Source organism: Lotus japonicus, chromosome 3 (assembly GCF_012489685.1).
Source record: "Lotus japonicus ecotype B-129 chromosome 3, LjGifu_v1.2".
Classification (NCBI taxonomy): Eukaryota; Viridiplantae; Streptophyta; class Magnoliopsida; order Fabales; family Fabaceae; genus Lotus; species Lotus japonicus.
The window spans coordinates 41,731,820-41,749,489 of record NC_080043.1 but is presented as its reverse complement, the minus strand read 5'-3'; the positions used below and the strand labels follow the sequence as shown (position 1 = coordinate 41,749,489).

The following is a 17,670-nucleotide window of genomic DNA, read 5'->3' as shown; positions in this document are numbered from 1 at the left end:
CTTAAGGCATTGGGTTTATAGGTCCATCTCCTTATAAACTCTCCCTCTTACCTTGGCTTCTCTCATGTTGAACTTGACTCTAACACTTGATTCCAACAAGCAAAGCAGAAGCGGTTCAAGGTTCAAAGAAGAAGACGAAGGACTCAAACGGTCATAGGGGACAAAACCAAGGTTACACAGAGGAGACTCTTTATACAGTTGAATTAAACGCAGAGCTAGAGGGAACAAACAAGAACCACAAATGATGGTACTTATGGAAAACATATTTTGGATACATGAGAGAATAGAGCCAAAACCCTATACTTAGATGACTTAGATTAGAAAATGTCATACCAGCATATTAAAAGGGCTTTCTCCCATATCGGAAGAGTAGTCGGCGTTTTCGTTCAGAAGTAGAGGAAGAGAAACCTCTTATTCAAATTCGGGTTTGCAAGCTTCTTGAGAGACGAGAAGCTAAGGATGCTATCAAACAACTAAATGAGAAATTATTAAACGGAATTCAATTAAATTAAAAACATTTTCATCATATTTCATGCTTAATTGCACTTAAATTATCACTAACAAGTGAATTAATCTCACACATGCAAAGGTAACTTCAATTTTCAACAAGAAAGTCACTGGAATTTCCAATTAAGATTACATGCAGAGCCATACGCTCGTGTTCTTCTTCTTCCTCTTGAAGAAGGTTGAGCTTGAGGAGTGATGAATCAAGTTCATCCTCCTCCAGACTTATTTCTTCCAATTTAAGCCTTAAAACTCACATGAAAGCTCTCCTTCATGATTAGAGAACCTCCAGAATCACCAACAAAGGTCCAAAAATCCTTGATCATCAAGAAAACAACATGCATGGGTGAATTAAGCTGAAATACTAATCTGGTTGTTCATAAAGAAAAACTTGAACTTTTTAAGCCAATATGACATTTGAACACAATCATGGAGCATGATTTCCTCTCCAAAAAATTCATGGGAACTCAGAGTTGGAGACAATAATTGATAGTTGACATAAAATTCCAACGATGAATATAGGAATGGTGATGTGAAGGTGAATAGTGAAGGTAGTTAAGAATTTTTTACTTTGTTCTTTTGAAACTTTCCCTTCACACTTTCGTCCTCCATTCACTATTTAAGATTGATTTTTTTAGTAAGCAAAATATATTGAATAAGAGTACTAAGGTTCTAACCCAAAGAATACAAGGAATATAATTAAAAAGAAAGAAAAGAAGAGAAGGAAACATAGTATATTCTAGACTCTAGAGTATACTCAACTAGATTAATTAAGTCCATTATTTCTACTTGATTCCTTTGCTTTCTTGAATTCTTTACTCTTTAGAACTTTGTGGAAATTTGTAGCACACACTTTCAACAAAGATATTTAGGAGTCAGTTTCTTAGAATGGAGGATGTTCCAACTCCGGTTAGAGGTGTAAACTTGAAGAAAACATGTCTCCCTCTTGGAATTCTAGTGGCCTTCCTCTTCTTGTTGTAGTAATCCATCTGACAAGTTTGTGCAATTCTCAACTTTTCTATGATGTTGTTCACTTTTTCTGTCATCTCCTGAACTAACTCCGGTCCTAAAGTCAGTTTGTCTTCATTAACTGAACCAGAAGAGTGGTGTTTTGCATCTTCTTCGATATAAAGCCTCAAATAGTGACATTTCGATGCTCGAGTAAAAGCCGTTTTTTTATGAATGGTGCCAGCTGCAGCCAAAGATGGAGAAGATGAATTATGTTGGGTCATTGACAACAATGGGATCTTCTTTCTCCATTAAAAGTTGTTATGCTGCTCTTGAGGAGAGGATATTTGGAATTGAAGGCTGGGTTGTGCAAAAAAAACAAGAAGCAATCCTTCCTCCCAAGGTTTCCCTGTTCGTGTGGATGGCATGAAGGGACAGAATTGCTTCAAAGCAAAACATGCTGGTTAGACTGTTAGAGGCGCTGCATTGGATGACTGAGGCATGTGTTCTCTCTGTAGTTCAACCTTAGAATCAAGCTGCCACACCTGCTATTGCACTTCAACAGAATTCGCGCCGCCTTTTGAATAAATTGATTCGAGTTGAATGTTGTATGTGGGCATGTCCAGAAACAGTAGGAGCACTAATGCAAGCTTGGAACTCTTATAGAGTGGCTGCTGATCACCCAATAATTTGGAAGGTATCCATATATGCAATGCTATGTGATCGTGCGGATCACGAGAGCGGGGCTGCTGATCGAAGAAGTGAAGCCTGTGTGCTGGGTTGTTAAACGGACCCGGGAGAGGCTCCTGCAAGGGACTCCAATGCCAAAGTGAGTGGAGGAATCGAGTAAAGGGGTAGCTGAAATTGGAGAGAATAACGTACCTTAGAATGAGTGAGCTGCCCCCCTTATATACAAGTTGGAGTATTAGGGTTGGAGCCATGCAACGTCATGCATGGCTCGTACTGGTGGGTCGAGGGCCGTTGGATCCCTCTGCTCCCTCTGCGATTTGTAGTGATCCAACGGTTTAGATTGCCTAGGGGGCCCACCATCCAACCACCCTAATTCCGTAGGGTGGTTGGCTTTGGTCAACCCCTAGGTGGTGGGGTCCATGTCCTCGGGCTAGGGGTGAGCGCCGTCCCGCTCGTGGTCGAGTCCACTCGGGTGATTCCCTTCTCCTGGTCGTCCCAATTGGGCCCCACTCGGGTGATTCCCTTACCTGGTCGTCTCGCTCGGTGACACCCTTTCCCTGGTCGTCCCAGAACAGTAGCCCCCCAGCTCTAGTCCACTGAGGTAGTGGGCTAGAAGCTTCCGGTCAGGTCCTCGTGGATTTCCCTACGCCCTTTGGTTCGGCCCCTGTCAGCCCTTACCGGAACAGTCGCCTCCCAGCTCTGCCTCACTGCATGAGTGAGGCGTGAGCTTCGGAATCTGCACGTACGGTCGTGGGGGAAGATCGTCATCCCCTTTGATATGGGACGGTCGGAACCCCCCCATGGACCCCGGGAAGGCCTAGTGGGACGACCAGCCCATCCATGGTCTTGGGACGGCGAGGTGGCCCCGAATCCAAACGTTTCGTAACAGTAACATGAAGCGACGTTTTGGCGGCGTCATTAATGCGTCTGACAAGAAATGGCACGCGTTACGTCGTTTCATCTCCCTTGCTGACGTGGCGGAAGCTGATTGGGTGGTAGCTTTCCCGCCTCCCCTAGCGTCATCATTACAGACGTAGGGTTTGGTGAAGCGTCGCTTCCCATTCCTAACTTCCCTTATAAAAAGGGGGCAGAAGGGGTTTCATTTGCGTTTTTCCCATTCTTCTGCACCTCAAGCTCTCATCTTTTCATCCTTTGAAGCTCTCCATTCCGACGTCGTAAGGCGCAGCTTCCCGGCGGCCGTCCTTTATTCCCCGGTGATCGTCCTCTTCTTGTTACTTGGTGAGTTCTTCTCGACTTCTTCCGCATTCTATTTTCTTCTTCTTCTTCTCGTCTCGTCCTCTAGGGGTTCTTAGGGTGCGTCTTTGCGGGTGGGAGAGAGTTGTCTCTTCCCCCCCGTGCGGCGGAGGGACGGTCCGTGGGCTGGTCCTCCGGCACTGGGTGTGCTCTCCCTGCCGGGGACAAAGGCGGATCCTATTGGTTTTCCCCTTTGAGTCGTGGTCAATAACTTGAGATATTGAAACGACGCTTTCCCCTGTGCAGGTTTAAGCATGACCGGAGCCGAAAAGAAAAAGGGCAAAGCGGTCGGGGGAGGCTCCAAGCCGAAGATGAGCAAAGATGCTCCGAAACGGAAAAAGATCGATCGAGAAAAGTAGCCTCACTTGGAAGGTGACCGAGCGCATTTAGACGACTGGTGTCGGGAGATACTGGGGATCGAGTCCTGTTACGCTAATGAGGACGAGAGGCACTTCCGGCGACAGTATTATCTGTCCGAGAAGCAGATCGGTCCAGGGCATGACGTTTTTGCGCCTGGCAAGAAAGAGAGGCTCCCGCAAACCCCCCCATTCGGCATCTACATGCATATTTATACCATGAAGAAGGTGAAGGTAAGCATGCCGTTAACCGACTTTCAGGTTTCCGTGCTGCGGCATATGATGGTGGCGCCCTCCCAGCTTCACCCCGGGGGCTGGGGTTTCGTGCGCGGTTATGAGACCGCCTGCGCACTTTTTGGGTAGGTGCCGTCCGTGCCCCTCTTTTTCCATCTTTTTGCGGTCGCCCATACCCAGGGTCACGGTGGTCACGGCATGGTAACTCTGAGGACGGTGTTCCCGATCTTCAAAGCCTTTGCCGATTCGTATAAAGACTTCAAGGACCAATTCTACCGGGTGGCGCCGACCTCGCCGCCTCCGTTCTGGTGGTTCGAGCCGGGACCAACGGGTGGGATGCGGGCGCAGTTCCCACTGGCCTGGAACGCGGCCCACTATCGGGAAAAGGTGACCTCATTCAGTTTCTCAGACGAGGGGGCTCTATCGGCGGCCGATTTGGAATTCAAGCGGTTGTTGATGGGCGCCATTCGTTATGTCATGGAAGGGGACAAGAAGGTCCCGGTTCGTCCCCTTCGATGCTATGACCTGTGTACCTACAGCGTTCGAAGGAACGCTAAGTTGCTACGTAAGCTTCTTATTTGTAATGCCCTTTCCCGTTGCTTTTTCCCATTTCGAGTGCTAATGTTGTTTTCATCGTTGGGCAGGTGGCATGGCGGACATTGACAGGACCTTGCTGGACGCGCTGCAAGTTGAAGGCGGACAGTCCACAGACGAGGAGGTGGAACAAGGGACTGATGCTGTCCAGGGGGAAGAGGGGCATGCTGAAAATCAACCCCAGCCCGACCGGGAGGATGGGGGCGGGGCCGTAGTTGGGGGGACCTCCGATCCCGTCCAGGAGCAAGGACGATCGGTTTCTGAGGAAGAGGGTACCCAGGGCCCGGCCTCGAAGAAGCGTCGAGTGGATGACCATCAAGATCATGCTGATGGTGAAGTGCAGGGCTCCGACCCGGAGCGGGCAGTGCCCGTCACCGTGGTACCCCCGCCTGAAAGGCTTTCCATTTGGGGTCCTAGGGCTGGCAACTGCCGGGAGCACCTGGCGCAGATCGACGAACTCGTGCTGACGGAGAATGACCAAAAGTACTTGGGCGATCGAGAGCCTGCCGGACTCCTTAATTACGTTCTCCGTGCCTCGCTCAAGACCGCATCTGCTGTCAGGTATCTCCAGTTGTCAACCATTCCGGAACTGGAGGAGCTCAGGGAGAAAGTTGAGAAAGATGATCAACTGATGTCCTCCATGAACAAGGAGCTGGAAGAGGGGTGCTCTGCCATCGAAGAGCTAAGCAAGTCGCTGGACAGCCTGAAGCTTGAGAATGAGCAGCTGAAGAAAAAGATTCAGGACGGTGAGAAGGCTCGTGAAGATCTGGAAGGGCGACTGAAGTCTGCGGAGGGGAAAGCTGAGACCGGCGTGGCTCGTGTGAAGGAGGTAGAGGCTGCCTTGCTGAAAGAGCGAGAACAGGGTGCGGCCGTAAAGAAAGGGTTTGAGGTCAGGATCGCCTCTCTGGAAGTTGACAAGAAAAAGCTGACGGCCACCGTGTCCAAGATTAACAAGGCTTCTTTCAACAATGCGGTGAGTCAGCTTTCATTTGTTAACCCGGGCTTGGAGACCGGTCCGGTCGGGTATCGAAAGGTGGTCTCCGAAGGCCGGATCGGAACTGTGGATTCCAAGGGAAAGTTTACCCCAACCTTCCCGGAGAAGAATGCCCCTTGAGGGGGTTGTAATTTTATTTTATTTTATTTTATTTTTTATTTTTTTTCAAGTGTTCTGAGCCGTGCGGGGCTATTGTAATCGTTTGTAATGACAATCAATGTTAATGAATGCACTACTTGGTTTGCTTTAGTTCCGATCTGTATTATTTGACGCGCCCGGTTGGGTCTTGTTATTGTCCCGGTAGGACTTTTTATTTTTTATCATTATTTTTTTTTTATTTTTTTGTGTGGTCGTATGGTCATGGTGCCGAGAGGGCTTTAAGATTCCATGCCCGTGGGTCCCTTCGTGCCCAACGGGTCTTTTGATTTGTTGTGCCCGGTGGGTCTTTTAGTTCGGTGCCCGGTGGGTCTTTTAGTTTGGTGCCCGGTGGGTCTTTTAGTTTGGTGCCCGGTGGGTCTTTTATTTTCGTGCCCGATGGGTCTTTTAGTTTGGTGCTCGGTGGGTCTTTTATTTTGTTCCGATCGGTTCGATGAAAATAACTAAACAAAACGCTCCTGCTTGATTCATTAAATAACGCAAGTATGTCCGTCGGTTACAAGAGGAGGATTGAAAGTAGCTCCTTGATCCTAGACTTAAGAAAATGAAAGAAAAACAGAAAACCGATTCCAAACGTTTGATTGACCGCGCTAGCTGTAGTAGCGGTTCAAGTTGGCGGCATTCCAAGTGCGGGGGATTTTTTCGCCCGAGAGCTTCTCCAACTTGTAGGCGCCGGTGCCGGTTGCTTCAGTTATTCTGTATGGGCCTTCCCAGTTGGCGGCCAACTTGCCTCGCTCGGTTCCTCGGGCTCCGATGCTGGCGTTGCGGAGGACTAAGTCCCCTGGTAGGAACACGCGGTGGACGACCTTCTTGCTGTAGCGGATGGCTGCATGCTGCTTCGCGATCAACTCCCTGCAATTGGCAACGGCCCTCCTTTCGGCGAGAAGGTCCAGGTCTTCATTGATGAGTTGGTCGTTCTGTCCCGGGTCGTGGCCCATGGTACAAGCGCTCGGCTCTCCAATCTCTGCTGGGATCACTGCCTCAGTGCCGAAAGTTAGGCGAAAGGGGCTCTCCCCAGTCGTAGAGTGCGGCGTTGTGCGGTATGCCCAAAGGACATGATCGAGTTGCTCTGCCCAGTTGCCCTTAGCGTCGTCCAGTCTTTTCTTGAGCCCTCTAAGGATTACTCGGTTTGCCGCTTCGGCTTGTCCGTTCGTCTGGGGGTGTTCCACAGAGGTGAAGTGGTGCTTGATGTGGAGCCCGTCTACGAGCTCCTTGAACCCTTGGGAGGCGAACTGTGTGCCATTGTCGGTAATAAGTATTCCAGGTACCCCGAATCGGCTGATGATGTTCTTGTAAAAGAAGCGTTGTATGCGGGCCGAAGTGATAGTTGCAAGGGGTTCTGCTTCAATCCACTTGGTGAAGTAGTCTACCGCGACGACCAGGTGTTTCCGCTGTCCTGGCGCGGTTGTAAAAGGTCCCAAGAGGTCCATTCCCCATTGGTGGAAAGGCCAAGGGGAGACCATAGTCGAGAGCCGTTCGGGCGGGGCTAAGCGGTGGTCAGCGTGTTTCTAGCATGGGTCACAGCGTTTAACGTGGTCGGCTGCGTCTTTCTCCAGGGTGGGCCAGTAGTAGCCGGCCCGGAGGACCTTTCTCGCCAGAGAACGCCCGCCGGGGTGGTGGCCACAGCTGCCCTCATGGATCTCGGCGAGCACATACTCTGCACGTTCCTTTGATAAGCACTTAAGAAGAGGAGTGGAAAATCCTCTCTTAAAGAGGTCTCCGTTCACCAAGGTGTACTAGGAAGCGTTCCTAGTCGGCTTCTTGGCTTCCGACTTGTCGGGTGGTAGCCAGCTCGTTGTGAGGTTCTTAACAATAGGGGTCCTCCAATCGTCGTCCGTGCCAACGCTCAAGGTGTGGATTCCGGTGGACCGGTCGGGGCCCGCGACGTACGGGAGGGCCAGTGTGCCCTGAATGACTGTCCTGTTCAGTCCGGGTTTCCCGGTGCTAGCCAGCTTTGCTAGGGTGTCCGCGCGGTCATTTTCAGCTCTTGGGACGTGGCGGAACTCCACCTTACGAAAGGTGGCAGCCAACCGCTTCAGGTGGGAGAGGTATTGTTCCAGAATTGGGTCCTTGGCCTGCGCCTCTCCGTTAGCCTGTGAGACCACTAGTAAGGAGTCGCAGCAGACAAGTATGTCCTGCGCCCCCAGGTCCCGCGCTGTCACCAGACCGGCGATGCAAGCTTCATACTCAGCTTGGTTGTTAGTGGCCGGGAAATTAAAGCGTAGCGACTGTTCTACGATCATCCCCAAGTTGCTTTGTAGGACGATCCCGGCGCCGCCCCCCTCTTTGTTGCTCGAGCCATCCACGTGGACGACCCAGGAGATTTCCGCCGGCGGGTCTTCTTCGCTCGTTAGTTCGACCAGGAAATCTGCTAGGACTTGCGCCTTGATCGCCCGTCTGGGCTCATATTGAATATCATGCTCGGAAAGCTCGATCGACCAACCCACCATTCGACCGGCTAGATCCGGTTTATGGAGGACTTGCCTGACCGGTTGATCTGTGCGGACAATAATGCTATGAGACTGGAAGTACCTTCTGAGTCGCCTGGCCGTGGTTAGGAGGGCGAGTGCCACTTTTTCGAGCATCTGATATCTTAGCTCAGCTCCTTTGAGCGAGCGGCTGACGAAGTAGACCGGAAGTTGGGCTCCCGCTTCCTTTCGTACCAGCACGGAGCTCACAGCCTTGTCTCGGACAGCTAAGTATAAGTATAGGGGCTCCCCTGGCTTTGGACTTGATAGGATCGGTGGGGAGGTGAGAACCTCTTTCAGCCGGGAGAAAGCCTGTTCGGCCTCTTCTGACCAAGTAAAGTTCGCTCATTTCTTTAGCAGGGCATAGAGTGGTAAGGCTCTTAGGGCAGCCTTCGGGAGAAACCGTCCGATTTCTGCCATCCACCCCGCCAATTGCTGGACTTCCTTGACCGTCCTAGGGCTTTTCATTTCTACAATAGCCTGGCACTTTTCGGGGTTTAGTTCAATCCCACGATTGGTGAGCATATATCCCAGAAACTTCCCGCTCTTGACTCCGAAGGTGCATTTTTCGGGGTTGAGGCGCATGTTGTACTTCTTCAGCTGTTCAAACACGACGGCCAGATCGGCTGCATGATCGCCCCCCTTTGGTGTTTTCACGATGATGTCATCAATGTAGACTTCGACCGACTTCCCGATCAGCGCCCCGAAGATTCTGGTCATCATTCGTTGGTAGGTGGCCACTGCGTTTTTCAGGCCGAATGGGGGCATAGTATAGCAATATGTCCCCCGATCGGTTATAAAAGCGGTCTTCTCTTCATCGTCTCTGTACATCGGAATCTGGTTGTACCCAGAATACGCTTCCATGAGGGACAATTATTCGTACCCAGAGGAGTTGTCCACCAAGGCATCGATGCTGGGGAGGGGGAAGGGATCTTTAGGGCAGGCCTTGTTCAGATCCGTGTAATCCACGCACATCCTCCACTTCCCGTTGGATTTTTTAACCAGGACCACGTTCGAAAGCCAAGTGGTGTACTTAACTTCGCGAATGATCCCGGCTTTCAGAAGTTCCGTTGTCTGTTCCTTGATTGCTTCCTGTTTCTCCGCGCTCATCTGCCTCTTCTGCTGGGCCACTGGCTTGAATCTACGGTCTACTGATAGCTTGTGACTGCAGAATGCTGGGTCGATGCCCGACATATCTTCGGACGACCACGCAAATAGGTGTCCGTTACTTCTCAGAAGGGTCTCCAGCCGGTTGGACAGATCCTGAGGGAGGTCTCGCGCCAGTTTGGTGGTTTGCTCGAGGCCACGACCGATCTGGACTGGTCGTGCTTCCCCGTCCGGCTTAAGACGTTGGTCCTCTCTGGATTGGTCTACTCGCGGATCGATGTCCGTCAAGCACGCTCCTGCTCGAAGATGGAAGTTTTCGACCCTTTTGCCTCGGTCGGGCTCTTTCCTCTTGCGATCCTCTCGCGCCAATCTGCAGCTAGAGTTATAACACCCCCTGGCCATGGTTAGGTTTCCGCGTACGGAAATTGCCCTACCGGCCCACGGGTATTTCAGCATCAGGTGGTGGGTGGAGATGATGGCTCGGTAGACATTAAGGCTTGGTTTGCCGATGATGGCGTTGTAGGCTGTTGGGCACTTCACCACTAAGAACCGGGCTTTGATAGTCCTGCAAACATTAGGGTCTCCTAGGGAGAGGTGTGCATCAAAATATCCTAACGGTAGAACTCTGTCCCTAGTGAAACCGATCAGGTCATGGTCATAGGGGATCAGGTCTTTCACAGATAAGCCTAGGGTTTTGTAAGCATCATAAAACATAATGTCAGCAGAACTACCTGTATCGATGAGTACTCGCCGTACCTTACCGTTTGCGATGAGGGCTTCTACGACGATCGGGTCGTCCTCCTCGCCGGTGTCTGTGCCGTAGTCGTCTTCTGTGAAGGTGATGGGAACTTTCTGCTGCGGCGTACGAAGGGAGTTAGGACGAGGTCTCCCAGCGGCTGACATGATAACTCGAGTGCTTTTCTTCCGACTGTTGTTTGATGGTCCACCTGCTGCCCATCCTCCAGCAATCGAGCCGACGTCGACCAGGTTGGTCCCGTGGTGTCGTCGTACATCATCTTGGTCCCGCCGGTCTGGAGAGCGGCGCCGATTCGGACTTCGACGACATTCGGGACTCCTGCGCCGGTTGGGGGTTCTATGACGGGGGCTCCTTTCTCGAGGAGGTGTACGTGCACGATTCCTGGGGGGTCCTGGCCCGGGCCCTGGGTGGGGTGGATGATCGTCTGGTAGGTGGCGAATGCGGACGAGGGGGGTTGCCTGAGGAGATGGCAACATACTTTGACAATCTCCCGATTCTAACCAGCTCTTCCACCTTGTCTTTCAGATTCAGACATTCGTCCGTGTTGTGACCGGGGCTGTCATGAAATTCGCAAAACCTCTTGGAATCCAGCTTATCCCCCGTGTGAGTAGCGGGGGGGGGGGTTTGTCCCTGAGGTCGGTAGAGGCTCTCTCCCGCAAGATGCGGGAGAGGGAAGAGTTCAGGGGGGTGTAACTATCGAACCTCTTCCGCTTCTGCTTTTTCTCATCCTGGCTCTTCCGTCTCTGTTCGCGATCGCGCTTAGGTTCACCCGGGTCTCGGGTTTTCTCAGAGGGTCGATGGCCTGGGTTTTGATTGGTGAACCTTAATGTTGCAGCCTCCTCCATGTTAATATACTTCTCTGATCGGGCCTGGAATTCCTCCAGCGTCCGGGCCTTCTTTCCATCCAAGGAAGTTAGGAAAGGACCTGGCCTAAGTGCTTGTCGTACCAAGATCAGGCGGACCTGAGGGAGGAGGTCCGGAATGTCTCCTGCTTCTTTGTTGAAGCGGTTAAGAAAAGCCTTCAGGGATTCCTTCTCGCCTTGCTTGATCAGAGCCAGAGTTTCTTCTGACTTCGGAATGTTTCTTACAGAGGAATACTGGGTCAAGAAGTTGGACATGACCCCTTCCCAATTGTGGATGGAGTTGTTGGGGAGGTTTTGGAACCAGTTCATCGGGCCCTTCCCCAAGCTCATCGGGAAGCAGCGGCAGTAGATCGGGTCAGTAGCCCCGGCGTACTGCATGGCTCCCACGAAGAAGTTGATGTGCTCCGTCGGGTCGGAGTCACCCTCATAGAGCTTCATTTTGGGCCTTGACCACCCTGGGGGGAAAGGAGTCGCCATGATGTCTGGAGAGAGTGGACCATTGATCGTCTGAGGTAAAGTCACCAGGGTGCCATGTGGGCGGACCGGGTCCCTGAGGGGTTCCCTGGTGGAAACGGGGCTCCTCCGTCCGGAGTAACTTCTGCGCGGGGAGTGGTACCTGCGGTGATGGGGGGGTTGATTCACGGCCCTTTCAGCGGTTTGTTCTCGGCCATGACCGTTGTGGTAGTCTGACGGGGGAGGTGGCCTCCTTCCCGTTTCCCCCTCCTGAGAGAACGTCGGTTCTTGTCTAGAGAGATCTTCCAGTTCCTCCAGCTGGCGGAGGCGCGCTCGAAGGGCGCGGATCTCGTCACGAGTGTTGCGGGCCTGGACATTGCGCTCCTGCCCCTCCTCAAGAGGATGTTCCTCCTCCATCGCCCTAACCCGGGCCTCCAGCCTGCACAGGGCTTCGTGCGCGGCATGGGGGGTAAGGATCCCTGCCTCCGGGGATCGTCCCTGGGGGGGAGTCGGAGGGGTAGCCCTCTGGGGCCGGGGGGAGTGTTGGTGGTTCGCGGATTCGTCCAGAGTCTCCACATGACCCTCGGGGGTTCGGTTGAAACGGCGAGAGGTCTGTCGGGTTTCTACCATTGCTCGTTGCTGCTGTACTTGTCTCTGACGGCACGTGGTGAAGGAAAAGTTTACTCGATCCCCACAGACGGCGCCAAATGATCGAGCGGATCACGAGAGCAGGGCTGCTGATCGAAGAAGTGAAGCCGGTGTGCTGGGTTGTTGAACGGACCCGGGAGGGGCTCCTGCAAGGGACTCCAATGCCAAAGTGAGTGGAGGAATCGAGTAAAGGGGTAGCTGAAATTGGAGAGAATAACGTACCTTAGAATGAGTGAGCTGCCCCCCTTATATACAAGTTGGAGTATTAGGGTTGGAGCCATGCAACGTCATGCATGGCTCGTACTGGTGGGTCGAGGGCCGTTGGATCCCTCTGCTCCCTCTGCGATTTGCAGTGATCCAACGGTTTAGATTGCCTAGGGGGCCCACCATCCAACCACCCTAATTCCGTAGGGTGGTTGGCTTAGGTCAACCCCTAGGTGGTGGGGTCCATGTCCTCGGGCTAGGGGTAAGCGCCGTCCCGCTCGTGGTCGAGTCCACTCGGGTGATTCCCTTCTCTTGGTCGTCCCAATTGGGCCCCACTCGGGTGATTCCCTTACCTGGTCGTCTCGCTCGGTGACACCCTTTCCCTGGTCGTCCCAGAACAGTAGCCCCCCAGCTCTAGTCCACTGAGGTAGTGGGCTAGAAGCTTCCGGTCAGGTCCTCGTGGATTTCCCTACGCCCTTCGGGTCGGCCCCTGTCAGCCCTTACCGGAACACTATGTTCATTGTAACTAGGCAGGAATGATTTGATATTCAACCAAGAACGTTTTAATGAAGATCAAATGTGGGAAATTCACTGAATGTGAGTGGCAATGTGGCATAGTAGATCAAGAGCTATTGGGAATCATGCCCTTTTTCTTCCTCCTCATTCGTTCAACATTTGCACAACATTAGATTGCCAGCAAAATCTAGAAGATTCAGCCCAGTCACTTGGATACCAATTTATATTGCCTGTACTAAAGGCTTCATTTTTATCAATGAATTTTCTGTCTTCGGAAAAAATGGAGAAAACCTCCTCTCTGTTGCAAGTTTTTCTCTTGTGAATTTTCAATAAACCGCACCTCTCAGAAAATAAGCCAAAAGAAAAAGATAGAGAGTCCTCCCTATCAAAACGCAGGAACATCATCATTTTCAGCCCTCTTTGCCTTTCAAAAATAAAAATACATTATATTAAGGTCTCTGATGTATATGAATTTTTTATATTATTATTCCTCCTCCTTATGAAGGGATTAGACCGAAAAATTATTAATCCAACACATGCACAAAATTGAAGAAAAATGGAGAAAAGAAAGACAAAATAACCAAAGAATAACAAAGGCAAGCAGAATTAAAGAGACAGAAAGTGTGTTGTAACTGAACCAATTACCAATTACCAATTACCAATTGCAAATTAATACAAAAAGGTTCATCACACAGAGACCCATAACCCCATATCCAAAATCCAACAACAAGAACAAAAGAAAACCCATTACAACGACACCTTGCCATTGATCATGGCATTTGGAACCACCTCCCTGAAAGAAACTCATGGTGAGCCCTGATGCGAGACGAACGGAACTCATGATACTCGTTCTTGGGCTTGGTGAAATTCACGCAGTACACAGACCGCTCCTTGTCCATCTCCCCGATGATCATCCCTTTCCACCACCCACCATTGGTGAACACGTCTACACTCTGATCCGACTCAAATACACCGCCGGGTTCGACACGAGGCGGCCTCGGGCGGAGGTCCTTCGCCGGCACTTTCTCCTTCAGATGAGCCCTGGGCTTCCCGTCCTGCATGAGGTTCTCGTACTTAACCTCGTAGCGGCCATCATCGAGGGCAGAGACAATGGTCGCCTCGAAATATGAACCAACGAAACCCTTCTCCCTGCCGATCACTTCTACTTTGTCACCGACGTTGTAAACAAGCGGAGGAGGAGGCATTTCCGGCAACTTCGCAAGAGAATTGAAGTTGGTTTTGGGGTGTGGCATTTTGGAGTAGCAGTGTGTCCTTTTTATACTAGATTGGGCGGGGCTGGGTGCGCGTGTCTTGATTTTTTTTTTCTGTCAATTGGGATCAGGAGTCAAAACATCAAAATTGTGAAATTTTACTTTTTGAGCTATTCAAATTTTAACTTTCAAATATTAGTTAAAAGTTAAAAATTTTAAAAAATAATAATTTTAGGCTCTGAGTACTTTTTTATTTTTAAGATGATACGATCTTATAAAAGATATAAGATATTTAAAAAATTAGTATATTTTATTGTTCTCATATTTCTATTTTGTTAAAATTTCAAAAACTTATATGTGAATGATAAAAATAATATGTATTGTAAAAAAAAAATTAAAAATATATACAATTTTTATAAAATAAGAAGATTAATATTTAATTTTAAAAAAGAGAAGTAAAAACTATTTACAATTAGTATTCGATATAATAAATAATATAAAAGTTATTAATAACTAATTACTATTTTATTTTTTTTAACTATTAATATTTTATAAATATTAAGGTCAAGTCAACCTAACTTTTACTAATTAGTTTTATCCTTCTTAATATTTTTAAATTTTAGTATATTTTATTGTTCTCATATTTCTATTTTGTTAAAATTTCAAAAATTTATATGTGAATGATAAAAATAATTAGAAGATATTTATTATAAAAATAATATGTATTGTCAAAAAAAAATTATAAACTAATTAGCATGTATTTTTTTTAATAAATAATTAATATTTTTTTAACTATTAATACTTTATCAATATTAAGGTCAAGTCAACTTGACTTTTACTAATTAGTTTTATCCTTATTAATATTTTTAAATTTTAGTATAGTTTATTGTTCTCATATTTCTATTTTGTTAAAATTTCAAAAAATTATATGTGAATGATAAAAATAATTAGAAGATATTTACTATAAAAATAATATGTATTGTCAAAAAAAATTATAAATATGTAAATTTTTTATAAAATAAGAAGATTAATATTTAATTTTAAAAAAGAGAAGTTAAAAATATTTACAATTAGTATTTCATATAATAAATAATATAAAAGTTATTAATAACTAATTAATATTTTATTATTTTTTTTAAATATTAATATTTCATCAATATTAAGGTCAAGTCAACTTGACTTTTACTAACTAGTTTTATCCTTATTAATATTTTTAAATTTTTTCTCAAATGTGATTAATAATTAATATTTCAATAAGGGAAATTGCTATACGGGTGAATACCAAAAGAAAAGTACGAAGGGGTGATGTGGCATTTAAAAACAATAATTATTATTAATTTAAAATAAAATAAAACCTCGTTGGCCCCACTTTCTAAACCATGTTCTCTACATTTTCGTTGCCTTCAAGCACCTAATCTCCCTATCTCTTCAACACGTAGCAGCGACTTTGCATCTTGTAACCACCCATTGTGTCCGTTGGTGTTTTGTTCACGTCAAGTTCGCGTTAGTGAGAATCTCTCTATTTTATCTTTTTCGTGTAAACTACAAATCGATTAATATTACACTTGTTTTGTGTAGTTGAAAAATTGTTTTTTTTTTGTTACATTAATGGAAGAAACACTTGTTGGAAAAATGAGATATTTTAAAGTTTCAATGTCCCACATTGTTTGTGCCATGAACTTTCAAAGACTTTATATACTAGACTTCTTTTGTGGATGTTAAAGAACCTAATAAGAGGTGGGTCTCGCGCGCATGAAATTGGGCCACGATTGGCCCAACGTAGTGCAAATCCACTGATTTGCCCCCCTGCGCGCATGTACATTCCTTGACGCGGTTCCAATTCCTGAACATCTCCAAATTTGAGGTGTTCTCCTCAACTCTGGGCGCATGCTAACAAGGTATGTCGTCATACTATTATTAGTACGTTATCTAACAAGCTATTTGATGTGCTCATTGAAGACCTGAAAAGTGAGAACATCAACTTACCTGGTGAGGATGCTGCTGGAGCACTGGTTAACAAGCTGACAGACTCTTGGAATGATTACAAACAACAGTTGAAGCATAGAGAAAAATAGATGCCCCTTGATGACCTCATAGCACACATCCTAATTGAGGACACCGGCAGAAGGGAGATAAGGCAAGCAAGATCAAAAGCCTTGACTTCGCGAGCAAACATGGTACAGAATAAATTTGTCCACAACATGTACACAAATAAGAAACCTGGTCAATTTGTCCGTAAACCTTCTAACATCCCCTTCAAATGGAACACAAGAGACACAAACAAGAGGAGTTGTTTTGTCTGTGGAAAGCCGGGTCATTTTCGAAATCAATGCAAATGCCGCCAGCAAAATGGTAACAATGGTAATAGTGGTGATCCTCCTAAACCAGATTCAAATCAGGTTAAAGGAGATGATGTTGCTTGGGCGGTTTCACTAGTCAATATGATTTCCGATGTGAAGATCTGGTTGGTAGAATCTGGTGCTACCAAACACATATGTGGAGATAGAGATGCATTTTCCTCCTACTTTCCTGTAGAGGAAGGAGAAGAACTGGTTTATGTGGGCGACTCCCGGACCTCTAGAGTCCATGGAAAAGGGACTGTTCGTCTCAAGCTCACATTGGGAAAGACCCTTGATTTATTGAATGTTCTCCATGTTCCTAAGATCAGATCAAATCTGATTTATGTTGGTCACTTGATGAAGGCTGGTGTGAAGATTTCTTTTGAATAAGATAAAATTGTAATGACCAAGGATAATGTATTCATAAGGAAGGGATATTATGACCAAGGTCTCTTTGTACTCAATGTTTCTAGAATAATGATGACCGAGTCTGGACGACCGACGCGTTTGGAGTTCGCAGGGTTTACGTCGGCGACGTGGTACTCACAGGACGTGACAAGCTGGGCAATATCGTGGAGGATCAATTCATAAGCGGAGGAGTCATAGAGATGCCCTTTCCACCGGCACGGTTCCACTGTCCGGTAGACGAAGAGTCCAGAGTTTCTTCGGAGGAGACAGATCCTTATGAGGAGACGACTGTGGATTTCCGACCAGTGATTGCAGAGCATGTCCTTCCAGATCCCGATGTCGAAGCACCGCCAAAGAAAAGACAATGCGGATGGCTTGAAGGTTCTGAGGGCGACACAGTTGTGCCTAAGAAGCGCTGAGCTTGTACTTTGGGGATCCTGAGAGTGGTTACGTCGATTTTGATTTATTTGCTTGTTGGATATTTTAAAAATGGTTTAGCGGTTTCTATTTCACAGATATTTGGATGATTACTTTTCAAATGTGGTTTTTTTCACACATGGGTGTGACCACAACGTTTATTTCCAATATTTTAAGGTTTCAATGTTTACTTACGAGTTTTATTTTCGCATGTTTCTTTTGGTAATTGGGTTATTATGTTAATTAAAGAACTTTATAAATTCAACGACGATTTGTCACTAAGTAAAGAGTAATAGATGAATCGACGAAAATTCTTTACGAAAACTATGTCATTTGGTTACTGTATGACACTCGAGAAATCGGGTCATTACACAATTGCCCAGCAGAACAATTAAAGCAGAGATTCTGTTTAGTAAGGCGAAGGACAGTGTGCCAACATAACCTTCAGTTGCACATACTTGCCATTCATCCCAATCTGGTACTTTGCTTGCTTCCAGTTGAAATTTGTACCCAACATCAGAAGGTCTTTTCCAAGATACTGATACAGAA

General features: G+C 47.4%; 1 protein-coding gene across 1 annotated transcript; it reads right to left on the bottom strand.

Annotated features, from left to right (window-relative positions):
- Positions 1-13,370: 13,370 nt before the first annotated feature.
- LOC130748722 (protein AGENET DOMAIN (AGD)-CONTAINING P1-like) lies at positions 13,371-14,020 on the bottom strand. The gene has a single exon (XM_057601967.1). It carries the CDS (start codon positions 13,997-13,999, stop codon positions 13,517-13,519), a length of 483 nt encoding a protein of 160 aa, XP_057457950.1. The 5' UTR covers positions 14,000-14,020; the 3' UTR covers positions 13,371-13,516.
- Between the last annotated feature and the right edge of the window lie 3,650 nt (positions 14,021-17,670).